The sequence below is a fragment of the Amphibalanus amphitrite genome, unplaced genomic scaffold, assembly GCF_019059575.1.
Source record: "Amphibalanus amphitrite isolate SeventyFive unplaced genomic scaffold, NRLGWU_Aamphi_draft 000523F_arrow, whole genome shotgun sequence".
In the NCBI taxonomy this organism is placed as follows: Eukaryota; Metazoa; Arthropoda; class Thecostraca; order Balanomorpha; family Balanidae; genus Amphibalanus; species Amphibalanus amphitrite.
In genome coordinates, this window is record NW_024882017.1 from 300322 (window position 1) to 320748 (window position 20427).

The 20427-nt window shown below is 48.0% G+C and overlaps 1 protein-coding gene across 1 annotated transcript in view; it reads left to right on the plus strand.

Annotated features, from left to right (window-relative positions):
- LOC122393207 (HEAT repeat-containing protein 1-like) overlaps positions 1 to 20427 on the plus strand; it is a 158624-nt gene that overhangs the window by 70638 nt on the left and 67559 nt on the right. Inside the window, exons 9-14 of the mRNA XM_043389035.1 lie at positions 2238 to 2354; positions 2977 to 3080; positions 3855 to 4239; positions 7926 to 8054; positions 8531 to 8750; positions 12151 to 12291. Of these exons, the coding sequence (XP_043244970.1) occupies positions 2238 to 2354; positions 2977 to 3080; positions 3855 to 4239; positions 7926 to 8054; positions 8531 to 8750; positions 12151 to 12291 (1096 nt within the window). The remainder of the gene's footprint in view (positions 1 to 2237; positions 2355 to 2976; positions 3081 to 3854; positions 4240 to 7925; positions 8055 to 8530; positions 8751 to 12150; positions 12292 to 20427) is intronic.

The following is a 20427-nucleotide window of genomic DNA, read 5'->3' on the forward strand; positions in this document are numbered from 1 at the left end:
CTTTGTTTTGCGCTGCGGGGTCTAGAATTGCTAAAAATTGAGTTTGAAAATTTGACGTCATTAATTTTGAACAGTTTTTCCGCTATAGCTTCGCCAAAAAAAGAGGTATCAATCTCAGATTTGGTATGTGGATAGAAGGCGGTAAGGACTAGCACATATATTCCGGTTTTTGCGAAATTCAAAAAGATTTTGGATTTTTCGGCTTATATATATTTATAAAATCTATTTTTAATTTTTGGGGTCAAAATCCAAAAATTTCAAAAATCCGAGATAGCAGTTTTGTAGCCCGATAAATTCTACTGCTTTTATGTTCTAATCATTTTGCTGTATTTGCAAAGCTATAGGCCTGACAGCTCTTCCCGCGAAACCCTTTTTTGGGTCGAAAACGGCAGAACATGACGTCACTCTGACGTCATTATTTCCGGCCAACCTATCATAGCCTTTGGAAAAATTTTTGGTCACAATGTGTAAAATTGATGTCCGAGAGGGTACTGAAAGTTTGGTGACGATCGGAGCAACGGTTCTGGGGATATATTGAAAAGTCTGGAGGGGGCAAAAAATAGCCCCCCCCCCCCCACCAGGGCGCGGCCTTGTCATGATCAACCATACCAAGTTTCAGCTTCGCAGTGGGTCTAGAACATGGTTAGATAATAAAAAGTTCGGACCTCTTAAAATTTGACCATTTCAATTACTCCAATAAAATGGAGCCCAGTTCGGTATTTAGTGGTAATTTATCTCTCAGTGTTGGTTATGTTGGAAGGCCCATCAATTATCTTTCATTTGTGCATACAAAATTATTACATTATTCGTAAAATATCACTGGAGATCACCCTAAAACATTTTTTGAGAAGCATGGCAGTCACCCAGCATGGCAAAGTCACCCCCGTTTACGGTATCTCTAAACTTCGAAAACGGTGACCTAAGGTAAGATCAATTTTGCGACCTATTATAAGTAAATGGAACATTTTTTTCCGAATGCTTGAGGCAAGGTATTAGTATCACTGATGTGAGTTGTCGGACTTTCGTCCCTGTCTTGAGTTGAAATGTTAGTTTCACAACGTTTCGGCCAGTCACTTCTCCGCCTACAGTGGGAGCTGCCACTCAGCTCAGCATTACCCAGGGTTGAAATTGATCGTGGGGGAAATTGATCATTGATTGAACCTAACCTATTGATTGCTCAGATATATTGATTTTGAAGAAATGACACCTGATATTGGATGGATGAGATTCAATTCGCTCGGTAGGAAGGCTAGTTATGTTTTTGTGATTAAAGTGCTTTTTAGAGTAACTAAAGCAGCTTAACTTTTTCCATCGTTTATGATTTTATTTTGTGGCTCATTTAGCGACCCGATACCTGATAAGCATCCAGCCAATTAATTATCCGTTAAAGGTTGCATATACCCGATAACCTGACTGGTCACTGGTCGTAACCATCTATTCCCAATTTCCCTGAAAGGCGCAATGCCCTATGTGTGACCCGATTACTGACCCGCCTCCGGAGAGAGCTGATAGCAGACCGGCGCCAACCGCTGTGCAGCGAGCCGTCTCCCGCAACGGAAAACCCCGTTACAGCTGCCCTAAAATTGTCAAGTCATCTGGGAAGGGCGGCACAGACGGCGATAGAGCATTATGCGGAGGGGGCGCATTGAGGGCGACACAGACGGCGATAGAGCATTATGCGGAGGGGGCGCATTGAGGGCGACACAGACGGCGATAGAGCATTATGCGGAGGGGGCGCATTGAGGGCGGCACAGACGGCGATAGAGCATTATGTGGAGGGTGGGGGGCACATTGAGGGCGGCGGGGTTCTGTGAGCGGCGGCACATAGAGAGCTCCGAGAAACTGGAGTGGGAGTCGGTGCGGACTGCGGAGCGGCGGAGGGCATCTGAGAGGGGCGACATGTAGACTGTAGAGGGCACCTAGGCATTTAAGTGAGGAACGGCACGTTGAGTTAGTGGACCGAGCATTGCCGTTTCTTTTGCTTCGTTTTGAAGTCCTCAAGCCCCCCCCCCCCAATTGCAGACTTCCTTTACCGGGGGGCGACATTTCAGCATCCCAAAAAATGGGCCGGAATTTCCAGCGTTCCAGCGCGGTGGTTTCGCCCATTGGAGGGCGCCGTTAGATGGCATTTATTCGGTAAGATGTTGTTTGGCTGTTGCCTGGTCTTCCCCAGCTGTTTAGTGTCGGATGGGTGGTCTGGGCTGGAGCCGCTGACGGCGCGGTCTGTCTGCCCACAGGTGACCAAGGCGCTGTGGCCGGCCATGGACGACACCACGCAGGCGCGCCTGCTGGCGCTCCTGCTTGACCTGTGCACAGACGCGCGCCACGCCGAGGAGGCTGCGCGGCTCCAAAAGGTGCTGCGCCGCTCCGGGCGGCTGCTGACGGCACCTCCCCCCGCCTCCCCCGCCTCCCCCGCCGCTCCGAGCGGCAGCTGGCGGCACCTCCCCGCCCGTCCCCCCCCCCCCCCCGCCTCCCCCGCCGCTCTGTTTTACAATTGTGTTAACTGTTAACACACTGTAGTGTTTTTGAAGAGGTGTCTCAATGTTGTTGCAGTCAACCCGTCCTTCAGATCCATCCTCAGGATGCCAAATCCTCCTCCACGCCGCAACCCCCCCCCCCCCCCCCCCTCCGGGCTGGACAGGCAACTTTATCTCATGCGGGCTGCTCCCTTGGAGCGGCACCGCTGCTCCCGAGGGAGCGCACCCCGTAGCCGGGTGCAGTGAGTACCTTGAGGCTGGTCGGCCTGTCCATTTGGACGGGCTCAGCCCCGGCGACTCACTAGGGTGCCTGCCCAGACCAATGTCTCCCCCTACATATTATCATCCTCCCGGCTCTGAAATGTCTTGTCAGACCGAAAGGGTCTAACCCAACAAAACAAACAAGCAAAATGTTGTTGCAGCCAGTTGTGTGCAGTGTGCACCGCTGCCGACTGCGTGCAGTGTCAGTGATGAGTGTGTGCGTCTGTGACCGGCACAGGTACTGCGTCGCGCTCCGCTGCCGACCGAGCTGTGGGTGGAGCAGCTGGGCGTGCAGCCGCCGCCGGCCGCCAGCCACACGGTCCGCCGCACCAGCCGCGCCAGGTCAGCTCTCAGCGGACGGCGCCACAGTGGCACCCGCCGCGCCACCCCTGCAGTTGGGGAGGGCTTTGGATCACAGCTGAACTAGGGTAGCCTTCTCCTCGGCCGGTTCGTACCCAGGAGCTGGCAGCATGTGAGGAGTGTGTGCTCGGTCGTGGGGACACGGCTCTGATCGGCCTTTTCCTTCGGTCCGATGTGAAAGCTCTTGGAGCCCGGTCCCGGAGTGGCCGGGCGGGCGCCGGCTGAACGGCCGTCTGTGTGTCACAGCTGATTGGCCACCAGCTAAGCCTCACCTTTTTGGCCGTGGGAGCCGCGCCGCGGCGGCCGCAGACACTTGAATAGGGCCCTGGCCGGCGAATCGCTACAGCCGCGGCACGCGCACGTGCCAGCTTGTTTTATGGCACGCTCCAAGCGGGTGTAGCTTCCAGCTGTTAGCGCCTTTGGTTTCCATGACAATATCAAGATGCTGAGGTGTTTACTGTGCAGTAGAGTTATTAAAAAAAAACAATTTTGGAAAAGTATGCGGGCTCATGGCTCATGTGGTGCGGTATTCTTTTCTGAGTCCGATGATGCCGTTTTTTTCCGAAAAGTATTACCTGTTAGGTGCTCCTCAAGTGGCTTTAACTCGCGCCCCGCTGCTGGGGGATGGGGTGTTTGAACACCGCCGCCCGCCCCATTCTTCCCCATCCTGGATGGCGCCGTTGCCGTGCGCTCTCGGTCCGGCTGAGAGCGGTCGGCCCGGGGCCGGCTGAGGGGTGTGTGTCTGTGTGCCGACAGGAGTGCGCCGGCCGCCGACCCGACTCTGGCTGCCGACGAGGCGGACGTGACGGGCCGCGTCTGGCGCCGGCGGCGCCTGCTGCTGGAGGCCCTGGCGGCGCGCCGCCGGCCCGGCGACGAGGCGCTGCTGGTGGGCGCGCTGCTGGCGCTGCTGCGTCGTCTGCTCTGTGTGGCCGACCAGCCGGGCGCCGAGTACCTGACACAGCTGGGCCTCAGCTGTGTGCAGCAGGCCTGCGGGCACCTGCTGCGGCAGGGCCGGCCGCCGGCCCGCCTGGCGGCCACCTTCAGCGTCGACACGCTGGTGCAGTGTGTGCGCCGCTCGCCGAGCCCCCACACTCAGCAGCTGGCGCTCACTGTTCTCGGCCAGGCCGCCCGCATCGTCCCCGTACGTACACGTCGCACACCCAACAACATTGCACGCCGCAGCACCCAGAATCTTCCTATGAGCTATAAGTATATATACAACTCAATTTCCATTCATTAAGAATATCAACCAACTTCTTATACTTCCCTAATATAATTCTCAAGTCCAAAAGAGGTATCAAATCAACCTTCTTCAGATTTCTTTTGGGCTTTTGCCACATTTTGCATTGTGCCATGTGATATGACAGACTTAACAGAAGAGACGAATGAACTTGCAATATTGAATTAACATTTTCCTGTAACAAGTTTGTATAACGTCATTATCATTTAACCAGTGAAAAATCTCCATTCGACCAATACCTTAATTATTCCAGGAGATTTTTCATTTACAGTCAATTTGGCTTATGACGTAAGATATTGTCATTCTTTGGTAAAGTAATTGAAATCAAGACGCGGCTTAGGGCCATGATGGGGCCATGTCAAACCATTTGAGCTTACTGAGTACGTCAGTAAAATCAACGCTACTACGATGCCTTTCATTTTTGATATTTCATTTTTGACATGACATTTTTGTATCAACAGTTCGATTTTTTACATTTTAATTACACCTAAAAGAATATACACTTAAAATGCTAAAAGCAAAAAGCTCGTAGTGAAGTAATCTTGGTTGAAACGACACTCATTGGTGGATTGAAATGACGTCACTAAATGTATTGACAGAATAATCAGAGTTACGGATATTCAAGGCCATAAGATATTGACCTCTTCCTCAGATATCAAGGTCTGATGGAATCTTTTTGTGTACTTTTGTTCATATTTCATCAAACATTTGCTTCAATAGATTGGTTTACCCTTACCTAGCCAAATACCAATGCCGTCCTTAATTGTTTTTCAATGGTTAGCTGGAAAGCTTCATGTGGATTCTCATGTGAATTGTGATGTGGTAATGTTTGTTTATTATTTAAGTACCTATCTGTTATTGCAAACTTACCTGTTGGCATTGACATGTGAATAATCTTCATGTCACAAAATTTGCTCAATTCGTATGTGTAATGTGCATTGTAATGCGTAATCTTCCTGAATTTTATATTCTGTGCAATGTAAATGAAAGCTCCTTACTATTATGAGTTATGACCTTTGTATCATATTTTTTGTTTGTTTGTTTCTAACCATGCTTTGGTATTCACTATTCATACCTTTTTGTGCAGGAAAGCTGAAAGCATTTTGAGCACTGTGATGAGTATGAACTATGATCCCAGTGGATCTCTCGACAAAATTGGGGAGTGGGATCTATGATCTGAGTGGATCTCTCGACAAAACTGATGGGTCAGATCTATGATCTGAGTGGATCACTTGACAAAATTGAGGGGTTGGATCTATGATCTGAGTGGATCCCAGATCTGGATCCATGGGATCGGATCTCAGATCCAATTTCGCGGATCCATGCAATTGCACATGTCTAAAACCTTCGGTGAAAAAGTATGGAGAGAGAGAGAGAGAGAGAGAGAGAGAGAGAGAGAGAGAGAGAGAGAGAGAGAGAGAGAGAGAGAGAGAGAGAGAGAGAGAGAGAGAGTGAGTGAGTGAGTGAGTGAGTGAGTGAGTGAGTGAGTGAGTGAGTGAGTGAGTGAGTGAGTGAGTGAGTGAGTGAGTGAGTGAGTGAGTGAGTGAGTGAGTGAGTGAGTGAGTGAGTGAGTGAGTGAGTGAGTGAGTGAGTGAGTGAGTGAGTGAGTGAGTGAGTGAGTGAGTGAGTGAGTGAGTGAGTGAGTGAGTGAGTGAGTGAGTGAGTGAGTGAGTGAGTGAGTGAGTGAGTGAGTGAGTGAGTGAGTGAGTGAGTGAGTGAGTGAGTGAGTGAGTGAGTGAGTGAGTGAGTGAGTGAGTGAGTGAGTGAGTGAGTGAGTGAGTGAGTGAGTGAGTGAGTGAGTGAGTGAGTGAGTGAGTGAGTGAGTGAGTGAGTGAGTGAGTGAGTGAGTGAGTGAGTGAGTGAGTGAGTGAGTGAGTGAGTGAGTGAGTGAGTGAGTGAGTGAGTGAGTGAGTGAGTGAGTGAGTGAGTGAGTGAGTGAGTGAGTGAGTGAGTGAGTGAGTGAGTGAGTGAGTGAGTGAGTGAGTGAGTGAGTGAGTGAGTGAGTGAGTGAGTGAGTGAGTGAGTGAGTGAGTGAGTGAGTGAGTGAGTGAGTGAGTGAGTGAGTGAGTGAGTGAGTGAGTGAGTGAGTGAGTGAGTGAGTGAGTGAGTGAGTGAGTGAGTGAGTGAGTGAGTGAGTGAGTGAGTGAGTGAGTGAGTGAGTGAGTGAGTGAGTGAGTGAGTGAGTGAGTGAGTGAGTGAGTGAGTGAGTGAGTGAGTGAGTGAGTGAGTGAGTGAGTGAGTGAGTGAGTGAGTGAGTGAGTGAGTGAGTGAGTGAGTGAGTGAGTGAGTGAGTGAGTGAGTGAGTGAGTGAGTGAGTGAGTGAGTGAGTGAGTGAGTGAGTGAGTGAGTGAGTGAGTGAGTGAGTGAGTGAGTGAGTGAGTGAGTGAGTGAGTGAGTGAGTGAGTGAGTGAGTGAGTGAGTGAGTGAGTGAGTGAGTGAGTGAGTGAGTGAGTGAGTGAGTGAGTGAGTGAGTGAGTGAGTGAGTGAGTGAGTGAGTGAGTGAGTGAGTGAGTGAGTGAGTGAGTGAGTGATTGAGTGATTGAGTGATTGAGTGATTGAGTGATTGAGTGATTGAGTGATTGAGTGATTGAGTGATTGAGTGAGAGAGAGAGAGAGGCGTTATTCTCGTATGGTTTCGTCCTTCAAAAATGTCAAACTAATGTTTTGTATCATCATCATGTGTTACACATCCTTGTCAATAATTTGTCATGATTCAGCTCCGAGCTTTCAGCTTTCATAATCATTTCCATTGCTCCTGAAACAGAAAATTTCACAACCGACCCGATTCTGTGAAACAATTTCACTGCTTCAGGACGGGTGTTACCAATCCTCATAAAAAAAATTGATGTTGAGTTCCTTGTTGATTCAAAGTTATTGACGAAAAAGCAAAGCTGGTACGTGTCAACGAACTTTTGAGACACCCTGTATATATCACTAATATAAAAGTTATATTATGAAAAAAACAACACCTAAGAAAAGTTATATTAATTGTAAAAAAACAACACCTAAGAAAAGTTATATTAATTGTAGCTTTTTCTAGAACGATATTATGCAAAACACGCAAACTAGCAAAAAAAAAAAAACGCATTGTGTTGCCAGGCCTTTACTGTGACATATTTATAATCAATTTGGTCGACGTATGGACTGCAAGTGTCATTTCTCAGGACTTGTCAGGCGCGTCAGGCTTGACCGGGTACACTTGGGTGAGCTGTTGTGTGGTCGGCTTCTTAAAGCGAACTACCTACAAAGACGTGAGCACGTTTTCTAGCACTATGATATCAAGAATGTCCTAGGCAGCCCGTTGAATAGGAATTATTACGTTAAAAAACGCATTTTTGAAAAAGTTCATGGAACAATTTCGGATAGAAATTATATTCTTGAACTCGGCTCACCGTCAGCTTTCAATGGTATATTTTGTTTCTTTTGTGGATGGAATTACTTTCCGACGAACCGTGAGCTGTGCTCAACACCAGCGTCCCGCAGCACCAGCTGTCGTCCTCAGCGCCAGCCTCCCCCAGCACCAGCGGTGCTCAGCGCCAGCCTCCCCCAGCACCAGCGGTGCTCAGCAGCCACTGGGTCGCCCGCAGGAGACGGTGCTGCACAACACGATGGCCGTGTTCACGTTCATGGGCTCGTCGATGCTGCGCCAGGACACAGAGTACAGTTTCGACGTCATCCAGCGAACGGTGGAGAACGTGGTGCCGGCTCTGGTGCAGGTGGGTACCGGTCCCCCCCCCGGCCCCCCGGCTGGACACGCCGCGTGTCGTCTGCCTGTGCCACCCCCCCCCCCCCCCCTGGGATGCCGGTCGGTCGTGTGTACCGTGACTGTCACAGACCGTCCAGTGGACGCGTGTGTATAGTCTGTCTTAAAAGTACCGCGCAAAGTGACGGTGGATCCATCAAGCTTGACCGAGGAAAGGCCTGCTAAATTTGAGTCACAGAAGCAATTGACATCCTCGTCCATTCCCCAGGTCAATTGGTTCGGTGACTTTCGAATTATAGCAGGCCCTTCCTCGGTCAGGCTTGATGGATCCACCGTCACTTTGCGCGGTACTTTTAAGACAGAGTGTACTGTGTAGGTATGTGTATGTGTGGGGGGACGGGTGGTGGTGGTGTGTGTGTGTGCGCGTGCGTATGCGCGCGTGCCCGTGCGTGTGCGTGACAGCCGGTGTGGGCTTGGCGGTGCCGCCAGGCGTCGGAGCTGGTAGGGACGGCCGCCGAGCCGCTGGCGGCCGTGCTGCGTGTGTTCGTGGACGCTCTGCCAGACGTGCCGCGCCACCGGCGGCTGCCGCTCTTCGCGCACCTGCTGCGCACCGCCGGCGAGCGGCGCCACCTGGGCCTGTGTCTGGCCATGATCTCCGACCAGCTGGCCACGCGCGGCGACCTCGGCGACCAGCTGGCCGAGCACACAGGTGGGTGGGCCGCCGCGCTCCTAGCCGTCGGCCAGCCAGACGCCGCTGCTTGTCACACTGGCACAACTGCCCCAGTCGATTGACGCTCTTGTGCGTGTGCGCGCGCGCACGTCATTTTCGAAAGTTATTAGGAGGGATCTAATGGTTGATTTGAGTACCTATACCGAAGCCATTCTTACCTGGCTTTGAAGTAAGAATAGCTTGAAAGCTAGGAATGGCCGATGCCTTCTTGCCATGCAGCGCCATAAGGATAATGCCCAGTCAGGCCCTACCAAGCCTGTACAAAACGACACCCATGCGTACGTGTGTGTATGCCGCATGCGAGGTTCTCGGGAAACGAATCCAATAGGTGTGTCTGCATGTTCAGGACGGTCAGCCGCGGCGCCGTAGAACTCGGCAATGCCTGGCAGCAGCGGCGTTTTCATACCAAAAGTCATACTATACGCTATTTTTGGTTTAAGTCTACATGCTGAATTTGTAAAGAAATATTACAAAGGTGGCTTTCTCTGATTTTTTGAAAGTGGTTTTAAACATATTTTTTTATGTTACAAACACGATATCCAGTGGTGCGGGAACCGGGGGGGGGGGGGCTAGCGGGAGCTGAGCCCCTCCAACTTTTTGGCGGGGGGGGGGCTCGTAATGTATTTGAGCCCCCCCCCCTCTCCCCCCCCCCCAGCTGGAGGAATCGAAATCGGAAATCTACCAACATAATTTCATAGATTCATACATAGGCGCGGGAACCGGGGGAGGGGGCAGTGGGGGAAGCTTGCCCCCACAGCTCTGGGGCCGTGGGGGCGGTGCCCCACAACTTTTCATGAGGTCAGGAACCGTTGGGGCAGCTTGTCCTCCCCAAATTAGGGGTTGTGGGTCACAAAGGAAGAAAGCATGTACACTCGCCTACTAAGTGATGTTCGCCCCCCGACGGCCCAGTGTTTGACTGGAGCGGTAGACTGCGCCGCCTCACACCTAGGTTCAGCGGTACAGTATATCCCTCTGGCCTCACGCTCGTCCCAGACGCGTTGGGCTGGGTCAGGGACGCGCCGCGCTGCGCTGGCCGTCTTACCACTCATTTTATTTTTACAGGTGGGATACGTTGGCGATTGAACCAGCACGGCTCGTCGGAAAGTCATTTCATCCACCAAAGAAACGAAATATACCGTTCGAAAGCTGACGGTGAGCTGATTCCAAAACAGTATTTTATATAGAAATCGTTCGATGGCCTTTTTTCGATTGCCTCAAAAATTGCGTTTTTGTAAAATCGTAATAATTTTTTATTCAACGAGCTGTCCAGGACAATCTTTAAATCATAGTCATGTTGTTTTCGTTTTCCATTGAAAGCTGAATGCCAAAAGAATAATATGTTGCGAAGAAATATTTTCCAATATTAAGATGTGTCTCTCACAGCCGGCAGCAAGGCGCAATCACACAACTCCGTGTCACGACGGATCAAAGTAAGCCGCACAAAGGCGTTAAATGACCATTAATGACGCGCAGACCCGTCGCTCTCAGCTGTCTGACGGGCCACGGAAGAGACGTTCGGCTGCCGCCCTACTAAACAGACGTCATTTTTGTTAGTTTAACAATTCAAGTCGGTGCTTAAGTTGTTCAGGATACCTGAGAGGAAGATTCATTGCTGTCATTTTCACACCATGTATGAATTTGCATTTGTTTTTGTCTACTTTGCTCAACTCAGCTGGGCATTATGCCCATACAAGAAGAGTTGGCCGCGCTGAGCTGTCAGAGGCTGTATGGGCTTCGGCTGAGATGGAGTGGGGGTAGCGCCCGGCGGGGCGGGGTAACCTTCGACCGGTCGCAGGGCCGAAAAGTTGTCACTGGTACAACTTCTGACAGTGAAACCCCGCTAACTGTCCCCGCGCGGGCATTGAGCGCAGCGGGACGGAACAAAACCTGTGTAAGAAAATGTAAGTTAATTAAAGCATGTGGTAGGTAAATCTAGCAGAACAATGAACTTTCTTCACCGGTATCCTGAAAAACTTTGATAGCGATATGGATCGTTAAACAAACAAATATGACACTTGTTTAGTAGGACGAGACTCGAACGTATTCCGTGGCCGGTCAGGCGGGCCTAGCGCCGGGTCGGCGAGTTGATAAGGGTCATTTCACGCTTCTGTGTGGGTGACTTTGATCCATCGTGACGCTCAGCTGTGTGATTGCGCCCTGTTGCCGGCTGTGAGAAGCGCATATTAATATTTGAAGATATTTTATTGCTGCATACTGCTTCTTTGGCATTCAGCTTTCACTGGAAAACGGAAAAATTTGCATATGATTTCAAAAATGTCCTGGACAGCTGGTTGAATAAAGAATTATTACGTTTTTACAAAAACGCAATTTTTGAAAAAGGCCATCGAACGATTTCGATAAAAAAATACATTTATGGAATCAGCCCACAGTCAGCTTTCGAATGGTATATGTCGTTTCTTTTGTGGATGATCTGACTTTCCGACGAACCGTGCCAGAGCGATGCCATGCTGTTCATCTCATCCGGACAGGCTACAAAATTGCCAGTGCAGCTTCAAAACACGGCATCCTTCTTCCTTGCCCTCAGAATCTCTGAACATCTGAACCACTCTCATGCTTATTCGAAATTTCCTCCCTCATTTTCCTTCTCCCTTTCGTATAGTATGCCTAATGGGAGGCTCATTATAACTATGTTATAACTATGTTTATTGTAACTATGTTATGAAGATATGGAATACCTTTACGGCTAGACTGGACTGTGATCCATGTCGGCTACAGTGCTATTCGCACTTTGCAGCGCATTCGTGGCAATATTTCACATTAATATTCTCAAAATATTATCTCTATATTCTCAAAAGTCCGAACAAAAACTCAAAAGGCGAACACTACATGTGGCCTCGACACAATGGTCGAAATGTAAGGCCGTTGACGGTCGAGAGAGGGAGAGAGAGAGAGAGAGAGAGAGAGAGAGAGAGAGAGAGAGAGAGAGAGAGAGAGAGAGAGAGAGAGTGAGAGAGTGAGAGTGAGAGAGTGAGAGAGTGAGAGAGTGAGAGAGTGAGAGAGTGAGAGAGTGAGAGAGTGAGAGAGTGAGAGAGTGAGAGAGTGAGAGAGAGAGAGAGAGAGAGAGAGAGAGAGAGAGAGAGAGAGAGAGAGAGAGAGAGAGAGAGAGAGAGAGAGAGAGAGAGTGAGTGAGAGTGTGTAGGTGTGTAGGGGTGTGTGTGTGACGTCCGGTGACTGTTGTCTGTGACGGCCGGCGACTGTGTGTCTGTGTGTCTGTGACGGCCGGCGACTGTGTGTCTGTGTGTCTGTGACGGCCGGCGACTGTGTGTCTGTGTGTCTGTGACGGTGGGCGACTGTGAGTCTGTGTGTCTGTGACGGTGGGCGACTGTGTGTGTGTGTGACGGTGGGCGACTGTCGGCAGTACTGGCTGCGGGTGATCGCGGTGCGCCGCTGCTGGTCGACTTTGCCGTCTCGCTGTGCGGCCAGTTCGCCGTGGACGTCCAGCTGGAGAGCTGCTGCCAGCTAATTAGCCACTCCGAGGCGCTGCTGCTCAGACATCACGGTGAGTGCCACAGCCAGCTAGTGCTGTAACTAGCGCACATGTTCTATTATACCTACCATTCATTCTGGACAAACAGAAAATCGTATAAGATAATGGTTCAATCGTTTTGAAATCAACCATTGATACATTGCACAATGAAATCATTGATCATTGACAAATCATTCAATCATCGACAAAAAGAAAAGGCGAAAAAATAAAAAATCGAAGAAAGGAGCAAAACAGGAGACACGAGCAAGAAAAAAAAAACGAACAGCAAAGCAATGAAGTAAACAGAAGACACGAACGACATGCGAACCAACCTCAAGATGAGGATACTCACTACTAGAAAACGAAAAGCGAACAAAAAACGAAGGTGGATTTCAGTGCCAAACTCGAAGAACATCGACATTATATCAAGGACACTCGAAAAGTCAGACATACAAGTAGCCACTGTGACAGGAAAGAAAATTCAAGAACTAGTAAAAACACAAAGAAAAGTGATGCTAAAAGTGTAGTTAATGAAATACCGTGCAAGGGGTGCCCAAGAACTTACGTTGGAGAAACGGGAAGGGGGGTTGATGTTCGTTTGAAAGAGCATAAAAGCGACGTAAAATTTCATCGTACTTCAAACGTGATAGTGCTCCACATAGAACAATGCAACCACTTACCTGATTGGGAGATTGATTACGGCAATATTAGAAAAGAACATGAAGAAATGAAATCTACGAGAAAGATCCTAAAAGCCGTTTATATTATTACGCGGGATACATTCAATAGTAGAAACGGATTCATTACTTGGTCATCGATGGCAGCGAAATCGGCAGTAGACCACTAAAAGAAGAAACACGTGATTTTTAATTTGAAGAGTTTTAGACGGTTACGGTGAATATTTGTACCCATTTAACCTTTACCTCTGACACAGTGACCAGGGCTGTTGATTCTTGAAGCCGAAAGCGTTATGTGTTTTTGAATATATTTGATTTGTACTAATTGGTTTATCATTTACATCATTATCCAATCTGTCATGGATACTCAACATTTTTCTAGTAATAGCGGTGTTAAGTCCAGTGACGTATCTAGGATTTCTCTCAGGGGGGTCCGCAGTCAAAAGGGCCCTTGACTGACTAGGTTGAAAGGGCCCTTAAGTGGCAAAAGGGCCCTTGTAGCCTGAGTTGAAAGGGCGTTAACCCGCGCCCCGTAGGGGGGAGGGGGCGAAACGGCCCCCTGTCCTCTTCCGTAGCTATCTCCTAAATTACTGCAGATATCGCCACTAAACTTTCAGGAGTCAGGACCTCTCCGGGCATCTGTTTTACACATTATGACGAAATTTTTCGAGAGGCTATGATAGGTTGGCCGCAAATGACGTCAGAATGACGTCATGTTCTGCCATTTTCGACTCAAAAAAGGTTTCGCAGGAAGAGGTGGCAAGCCTACAGAGCTGTACAAACATAAAAATGTTCCGACATAAAAGGTGTAGAATTAACAGGCCTAGGTCAAATATGAGCACAATTTACAGAAAGAGCGTTAAAAGAGCTTTGTTTGTTTTGTTGGGTAGGGCCCAGGCCCCTTTGGTCTGACGAGACCATTTCAGCGCCGGAAGGATGATAGGAAATGAGGGAGACATTGGTCTGGGCGGGCACCTTGGTGAGTCACCGGGGCTGAGCCTGTCCAACAGGACAGACCGACCGCCCCCCCCCCCCCCCCAGTGCTCACTGCACCCGGTTACGAGTGTGCTTCCTTAGGAGCCGTAGTGCGCTCCAATGGGAGCCGCCCGCATGGAATAAAGTTGCCCGTCCAGGTCCAGCCCGGATCAGGGGTTGTGGCATGGAGGAGAAGGATTTGAATGTCCTGAGGATGGAAACGGCGAAACGGGTGTTAAAAGAATTATTAACTACGCTTTCCCCAGCACTAAAGCTCTATTCATTTCCGAGTCATGCGGTGGTTTGTTTAAAATTGTCGAAATTGGACCTGAAAATTGGCGAAATTTGACCATCTTTTGTATAGATCTATACAAAATGTGGATTTTGTTCAAAATTGAGTGACAGACAAATGCAAAGTTTCATATTTGGGAGCAAAATTCAGTGTCTTACCGTATGAATCTCTTCTAAAGAATTCACATGCTTATATGAAAATTAATTCTGCGTTTTTGACATTTTAAATAGACCGCGACTCTCTTTCGTTTTTTAGATATTTTGTGTGAAGTGTGCTGCGGGAACCGTGTAGTCCTGCAGCTCTAATTTACTCTTAAGGCCTGGCTACACTATGCGTTTTCTTCGTGCGTTTTTTGCGTGTTTGCGTGTTTTGCGTGATATCGTTCTAGAAAAAGAACGATATTACGTTTTTGTGACGTTTTTCACCTTAAATTTTAGTTACATAAGAGTTATATTAGCTTTTGTATATAACCAAAGTAAAAATTATATTGTTTATAACTTTTTTCCTAGAACGATATTACGCAAAACACGCAAACCTGCAAAAACGCACGCAGAAAACGCATAGTGTAGCCAGGCCTTTATTGGAATATGTTAGAATTCAGGGCATATACCGTGATAAATTGTAGCTCATGTTATAGGAAAATCTTTTCTGAGCCTGAATATTTATTGACCAATACATGATAATTCACCCAATATTTGTTTTGAAACATTGCCTCTTCTCCACTCATCAAGGGTCACGATCCATGGATATAATCGAAATTCTAGAAATAATTATTTGTAGATATTTTTATGGATTTATTATTGGTTTTAATATTTGGAAAACACAAAAGAAGAGATATGTGTAACAAACGGCTATTACTTGAAATAATTGCTTTGGAAAAATGGTGCGAATGGCTTGATTTTATTTCCTTTATTAACTTACAGATTTTCTTGTCGGCTCCCCTCTGCTAATGCACTTCAAATTAATAAATGCATAATTAATATGACCTAAATATGTCGCCTATTTTTCGTTTTTGGCTCTTAATGGCCAGCTGAAGAAAGTGGTCAAAATACCTTAGTGCTGTGGCGGCAAACCGGTTTTACCTAGTTCTCTATATACCGTGATGACTACGTCGTACCAGGCCCATGTCACTCCACTTTTGATGACATCATATGGGGGCCTCAGGACAATAATGGCGCGGCGCGCCACAATCGCTTCAAAGCTACTTGCTAACAGTTGCCATTTTTGAAAATATTATTTTGAAATAAAGTTCCAAGTAATAAAAATATTGTAATAAAGTTGTTGAATAAATCGATACCATATCTAAAAACTTACTGAAAAATGATTTATTCATAGTAAAAATATAAGCTCAATGCGTTTTTACGTTGCTTTCCTTCAACTGCAGAGGGTTTTTAAATCGTCTATATCTTCAAAACCGGCCATTTCTTAGCATATTGCTGCTCTTTTTTATCGCTAGAAAATTAGTTGGACTTTCCAATGACATCAATGGTTGAGCGATATGTGTAGAGTGTCACCAACAATCTTCAAATGAAGTTAGTCATTTTTACGTTGTAAAGGAATGGAGTACCCCTATCGAGCATCAGGGGTGACGTCACTCAGGATCTGTCTCTGATTGGTCGGCGGGAGAGTGACTGTACGGCTCTCCAGGGTATTAGTCGTTGGTCGCTCGGCGAGCGGGAGGGCAACCAGTTCCGCCCCTGTATCGCGTGACCCCTTGCTCCGCCCAGTTACGCACGAGCGTACTCCACGCCGCGTAGTAGCGTGGGGAGGGGAGGGTTAGAATGGTGGCATGTGTAGAGGCTAGAACCGGTTTCCACCGCCATGCCACCGCCCAGCGACATGGAGCGGGGTCAGTGACCCGGGCGCAGGGAAAGGTCAGAGGTCAGCTATAACGTAGAGCTTTGTGTCTCCCTCCCCTCCGTGTGTAACGACCGCACGACAGCGGCCGGCCGCCGATCAGGCTTGACATGTCAAGGTCACCCGCAGCCAACGGGCTCAGAGGGTTGGTCGAGTGCGAGTCCGTGGCTGACGACAGTCTCGACCATGTGCTATAGTGCCGATACACTAGCGTGGGTAATAAGTTTGAGTTCAGTGCATATGACTGCTGGGGGCGTGTCCTCTTGATATGATGCTTTGTAACGTGTATGATACGCTAAACCTCGCTGGCAGTGGCCGAGAGGAGAGGGGGGCGGGGAGGCGGGTGCCGCCTCCACATGTTTATTTTTGTTAATAGCTGCGAGAGCTGAAATTTGGCAAGCCTGACCTTTGATTTAAGCTGAATTTTTTTATGACAGCAGCTGTATTTTCACCCTCGCCCATATTGGTGTTTTGCCAGCGTCTATCGTAAAGGGGAAGGAGGGTCCGTTGGACCCCTTTGCCGTTCAGCCCCTGATCGAGCTAGAGCTTCGCGGAAAAAGAGCGTGTTGCCCGTGACGAGAGGAGGCCGATGATACCCCATTTTAAGGTCCTAGGTCATTGGTTGACAGGTCAATATAGCACAAAAGTCGGGGAATCGGGACCTGTTAGAGCTTCGTAAAGTGAAGCTGCTATAGGGTTTTGCGGGGTGCTGATCACGAAATTCAAGTTAGTTTTGATCACAGATGATGTTTTGTGCATTTAGGCCAGGTCGGGTCATATCAGGTCAGGTCACATGTTATGAGGGAACCAAAACTACTTCTTAACCCTATTCCTGGCGGGCTCCGCCGGGACAAGAAACTGGCGGGGGGGGGGGGGCGATTCGGCCCCCCCTGAGATCTCGAGAACGAAGCAAGATAGCGACAAGCGGTAAACGGCATCGGATACGCACGGCCAAGATCTACAATTTTTACTAAGGTCATTTTCAGGTCAGGTCAAAGATGACGTCACAGGGGTCGAAAAAGTCAAAATGGCGGCGCTAGATATGGAGAGAGTTTTTCTCGAATAACTTTCGAATTAGTCAAGATTGGAACAAACTAAGGGCATCATCGTGATCCTCTCGTCAATCCGCATCGAATGATATATATGTTGACCTCGAAAGGTCAAGGTCAAAGGTTGACCTCAGGTCACGTGACCTCGAGGTCATCATGTATATCATTCGATGCGTCTTGACGAGCTGAACACAATGAGACCATCCACGCGTCTGTATCTTGTTCCTGTACGGAGTTATTGGCCAAAAACCTTTGGTGACCTTTGATGACGTCACATGACCTCACAGCTGCCCAACAGCAAAACAGACCTCAAGGTAGTGAAGGTTGATCGTATATGAAGTCATGTATGGTATATGGGGCCATTCCGACCCGTTTTAGTGGTAAAAACAGGGAGTTGATTTTTCCCCCATTGACTTATAATGGGGAGGTCGCGAAATTGACCTGACCTTAGGTCACCGATATCAAAATTCCGAGATATACAAATTGCACATACTGGTACCCTAACTAAACCCTGAAGAGAAGAAATTGATCGGTCAAAAACTCTAGCTCTGGCGTGATTGCAAACTTTTCTGAGGTAGGGTCACCAAACCGCCTCTGGTGACCTGACCTGAGGTCAGATCAACTCAAAATTTTCAGACATGTTGCGTAGAAGCCTTTTAGGAAAAGTCAGAAAATTTGAGCTTCCTAGCTCAACGCGTTTGGGAGAAATAACCAAAAAACCTCAGGGGGGGGGCTCCTGAGGCCCCCCCCCCGCCAGGAATAGGGTTAAATGTTCAAACGGTTTCTAAATGCGAAATCAACTCCAAAATATACCCTTGAAACATGTAAAACTCGAAACCAAAGGTCAGTGACCTGACTGACCTTCACGTGACCTTGATACCCACTAGAATCCATGGGATCAACATCCTTTCACATGTTTGATCGCTTAAAGTCACAAAAAGACAATAAAACGCGCTCTACTCGAAATACGCCAAAACGCGATTCCGGCCAAACATGGTCTCGGAAAATAGGTCACAAGTCAAAGGTCTTTTGAGTCAGGGTCATACAAATTATAGGGTAGGCGTGATATTGATTAACTCGAGGGTACTGAAAGTTTCGTCGTAATCAGCCGCTTTTTGCGAGAGTTATTTGCGAAAAACTGAGGGTAGGAGGTCTGTTCGACACCCTCCTAGTGTCGAACATCGTTAGTGCGAAGGTTAAGGTCAGACCGTTAACCAATGACGTCAGAAGTGAACCTCTGTAAGGTCCCAAAATGTCGCGACGTCGCAGCACCCTTCGTGCCAGGGGACTTTTCAACGGGGAATGAAGCTTATATGATCTAGTACTATCTCCCAGAGGCCTCACAAATTGTATGTAGCTATCTCGTATTTTTCTTAAGAGTTACCTGAAGTCAGGTCGGTCACGCAACCTCACGATTATTAATCAATTGGGAAATATGAAAGCTGTTATTTTGGCGCCGGGAGCCATCTAACCCTATTAGTGGCAGGCTCCTGGCTACCCCTATTAGTGGCAGGGGGGGCTGTTTACGACCCCCCCCCCCCTTGATACCTCTAGATCTAACGGGCCGATTTTCAAAATTCAAACGGCATTCGATTTCGCTCGACGTGATCTACATTTATAAAAAAATAAAAATTAAAAAAATGTCAATAGGGGGTAGAGGGGGGTAAAAACGGGCAAATTGCAGATACATTTTAGACTGTTTATCACGGCCAGGTTTCTGGACCAATCTTAACGCAACTTTTGCCGATCGATAGAGAATGAACCAGGAATTCACATGGATCCTAAAAATATGCATTTTCAAAAATCATAGGCGGATACAGATCATTGAGATTGGGGGTACACAAAAAGTATAGTAGGTAAATAAGGTTTTTGTTGGTACTGTTTCTAAAGAGGGTGGTAATGGTCTTGTTATGTTACAACTTTCTTATGAGAGAACGACTACAATTGTATTGGTCATGCATAGGCGGTGTCAGCGCACCTATGTTGGGAGGTAAAACATAACCCCCCTTTTTGGACGCCTGGATCCGCCTATTATAGCAAAAACGTGTCAAAAGAGGATGCACAATAACTTTGTATATGGTATCACATGATACCTTTCATTCACTGTTCGTAAAACTGGTGCATACAGTTATAATACATCAGCATCGTGATCTTCGCCCAAATGACTCGCTTCACGAATAGGACCCCCCAATTCCCAGTGCTCTGGAGCCGCCCCTGGTAAAGTTATGAACTTGAAATTTTCAGGGAATGTGCCCAATTTAGTTTTGGGAAAAGTCAGAAAATTTCAGCATCGTAGCTTCAGCGGTTTCGGAGATATTCCCGAAAAACCTGAGGGGTGGATGAAAACAACCCCCCTGCCACTAATAGGGCTAAAGCTGTCTCAAGCGCATTAATTCGCGACTTCATACAATCTTTGCAAGCCCCAGTATTCACTTTTCCATTCTTAAAGTTAGGCGACTTCATTTATGACGTCACTAAGGTCACAGGAGTTTTCACCAAAAAGTCCCGATCAAATTGAGCTGGCGAGTCGGGAAGCCACAGTGGACTTGTGAGGACCTACCGAATCGAATAAACGATATGACCTCCTTGAGCCAGCCTCGTGGCCTGAGTGGCTCTGCCCTGACATGACCTGAAGTGAACACCTTAAATTGGCCTCAACAAAAACAAAGCGTATACTATTCGACGCGCTTGAGCATGCAAAACTCGATGGTGCCATTATCTTGGCTCTGTAACCACTTATGGTGAAGTTGTTTACCAAAAACCGATCCCGCGACTTGGAGCACTTATACTGACCTCAGAGTTTATCAGTTGACCTGAGACATTCAACTCGGGTACCAGTTGCATCTCATACGACGCACGCGCTCAGTTTTATCCGCAAGGCGCTAGCTCAGTTGGGCACAAAAAGACGGAGAGGGGTCGTAATCGCCCCCCCCCCCCCCTCGGCCGGGGTAGTTATATGCAGAAAACCCAAAATTCCGTTGAGAGTTAAGCACTGAAGTGATATATTATGATGCGAGAAGGTATAGGTCAAAACAAGTATGCACATGAGCGGATGTGAATGAAACTGTGTTTGAGGTATGCCTTTTTTATTATACATTCAATTTGCTTTAGTTATTGGTAAGAACAGATACAGCCAAGAAGAGCGCCACTGAAGAAAAGGTGGCGCACCGGACGGGTGCGATTTTAAGGTCTAAGGTCAGTCGTGGACCTCTAAGTTCGGATCAAGCGCTGCATGTTAGAGGTAAAAAACTGGGGGCAAAAAAGCATCCCGATTTTGGCAGCATCGTCATGATGCTTTGTCAGTGCACTCATCCACTCC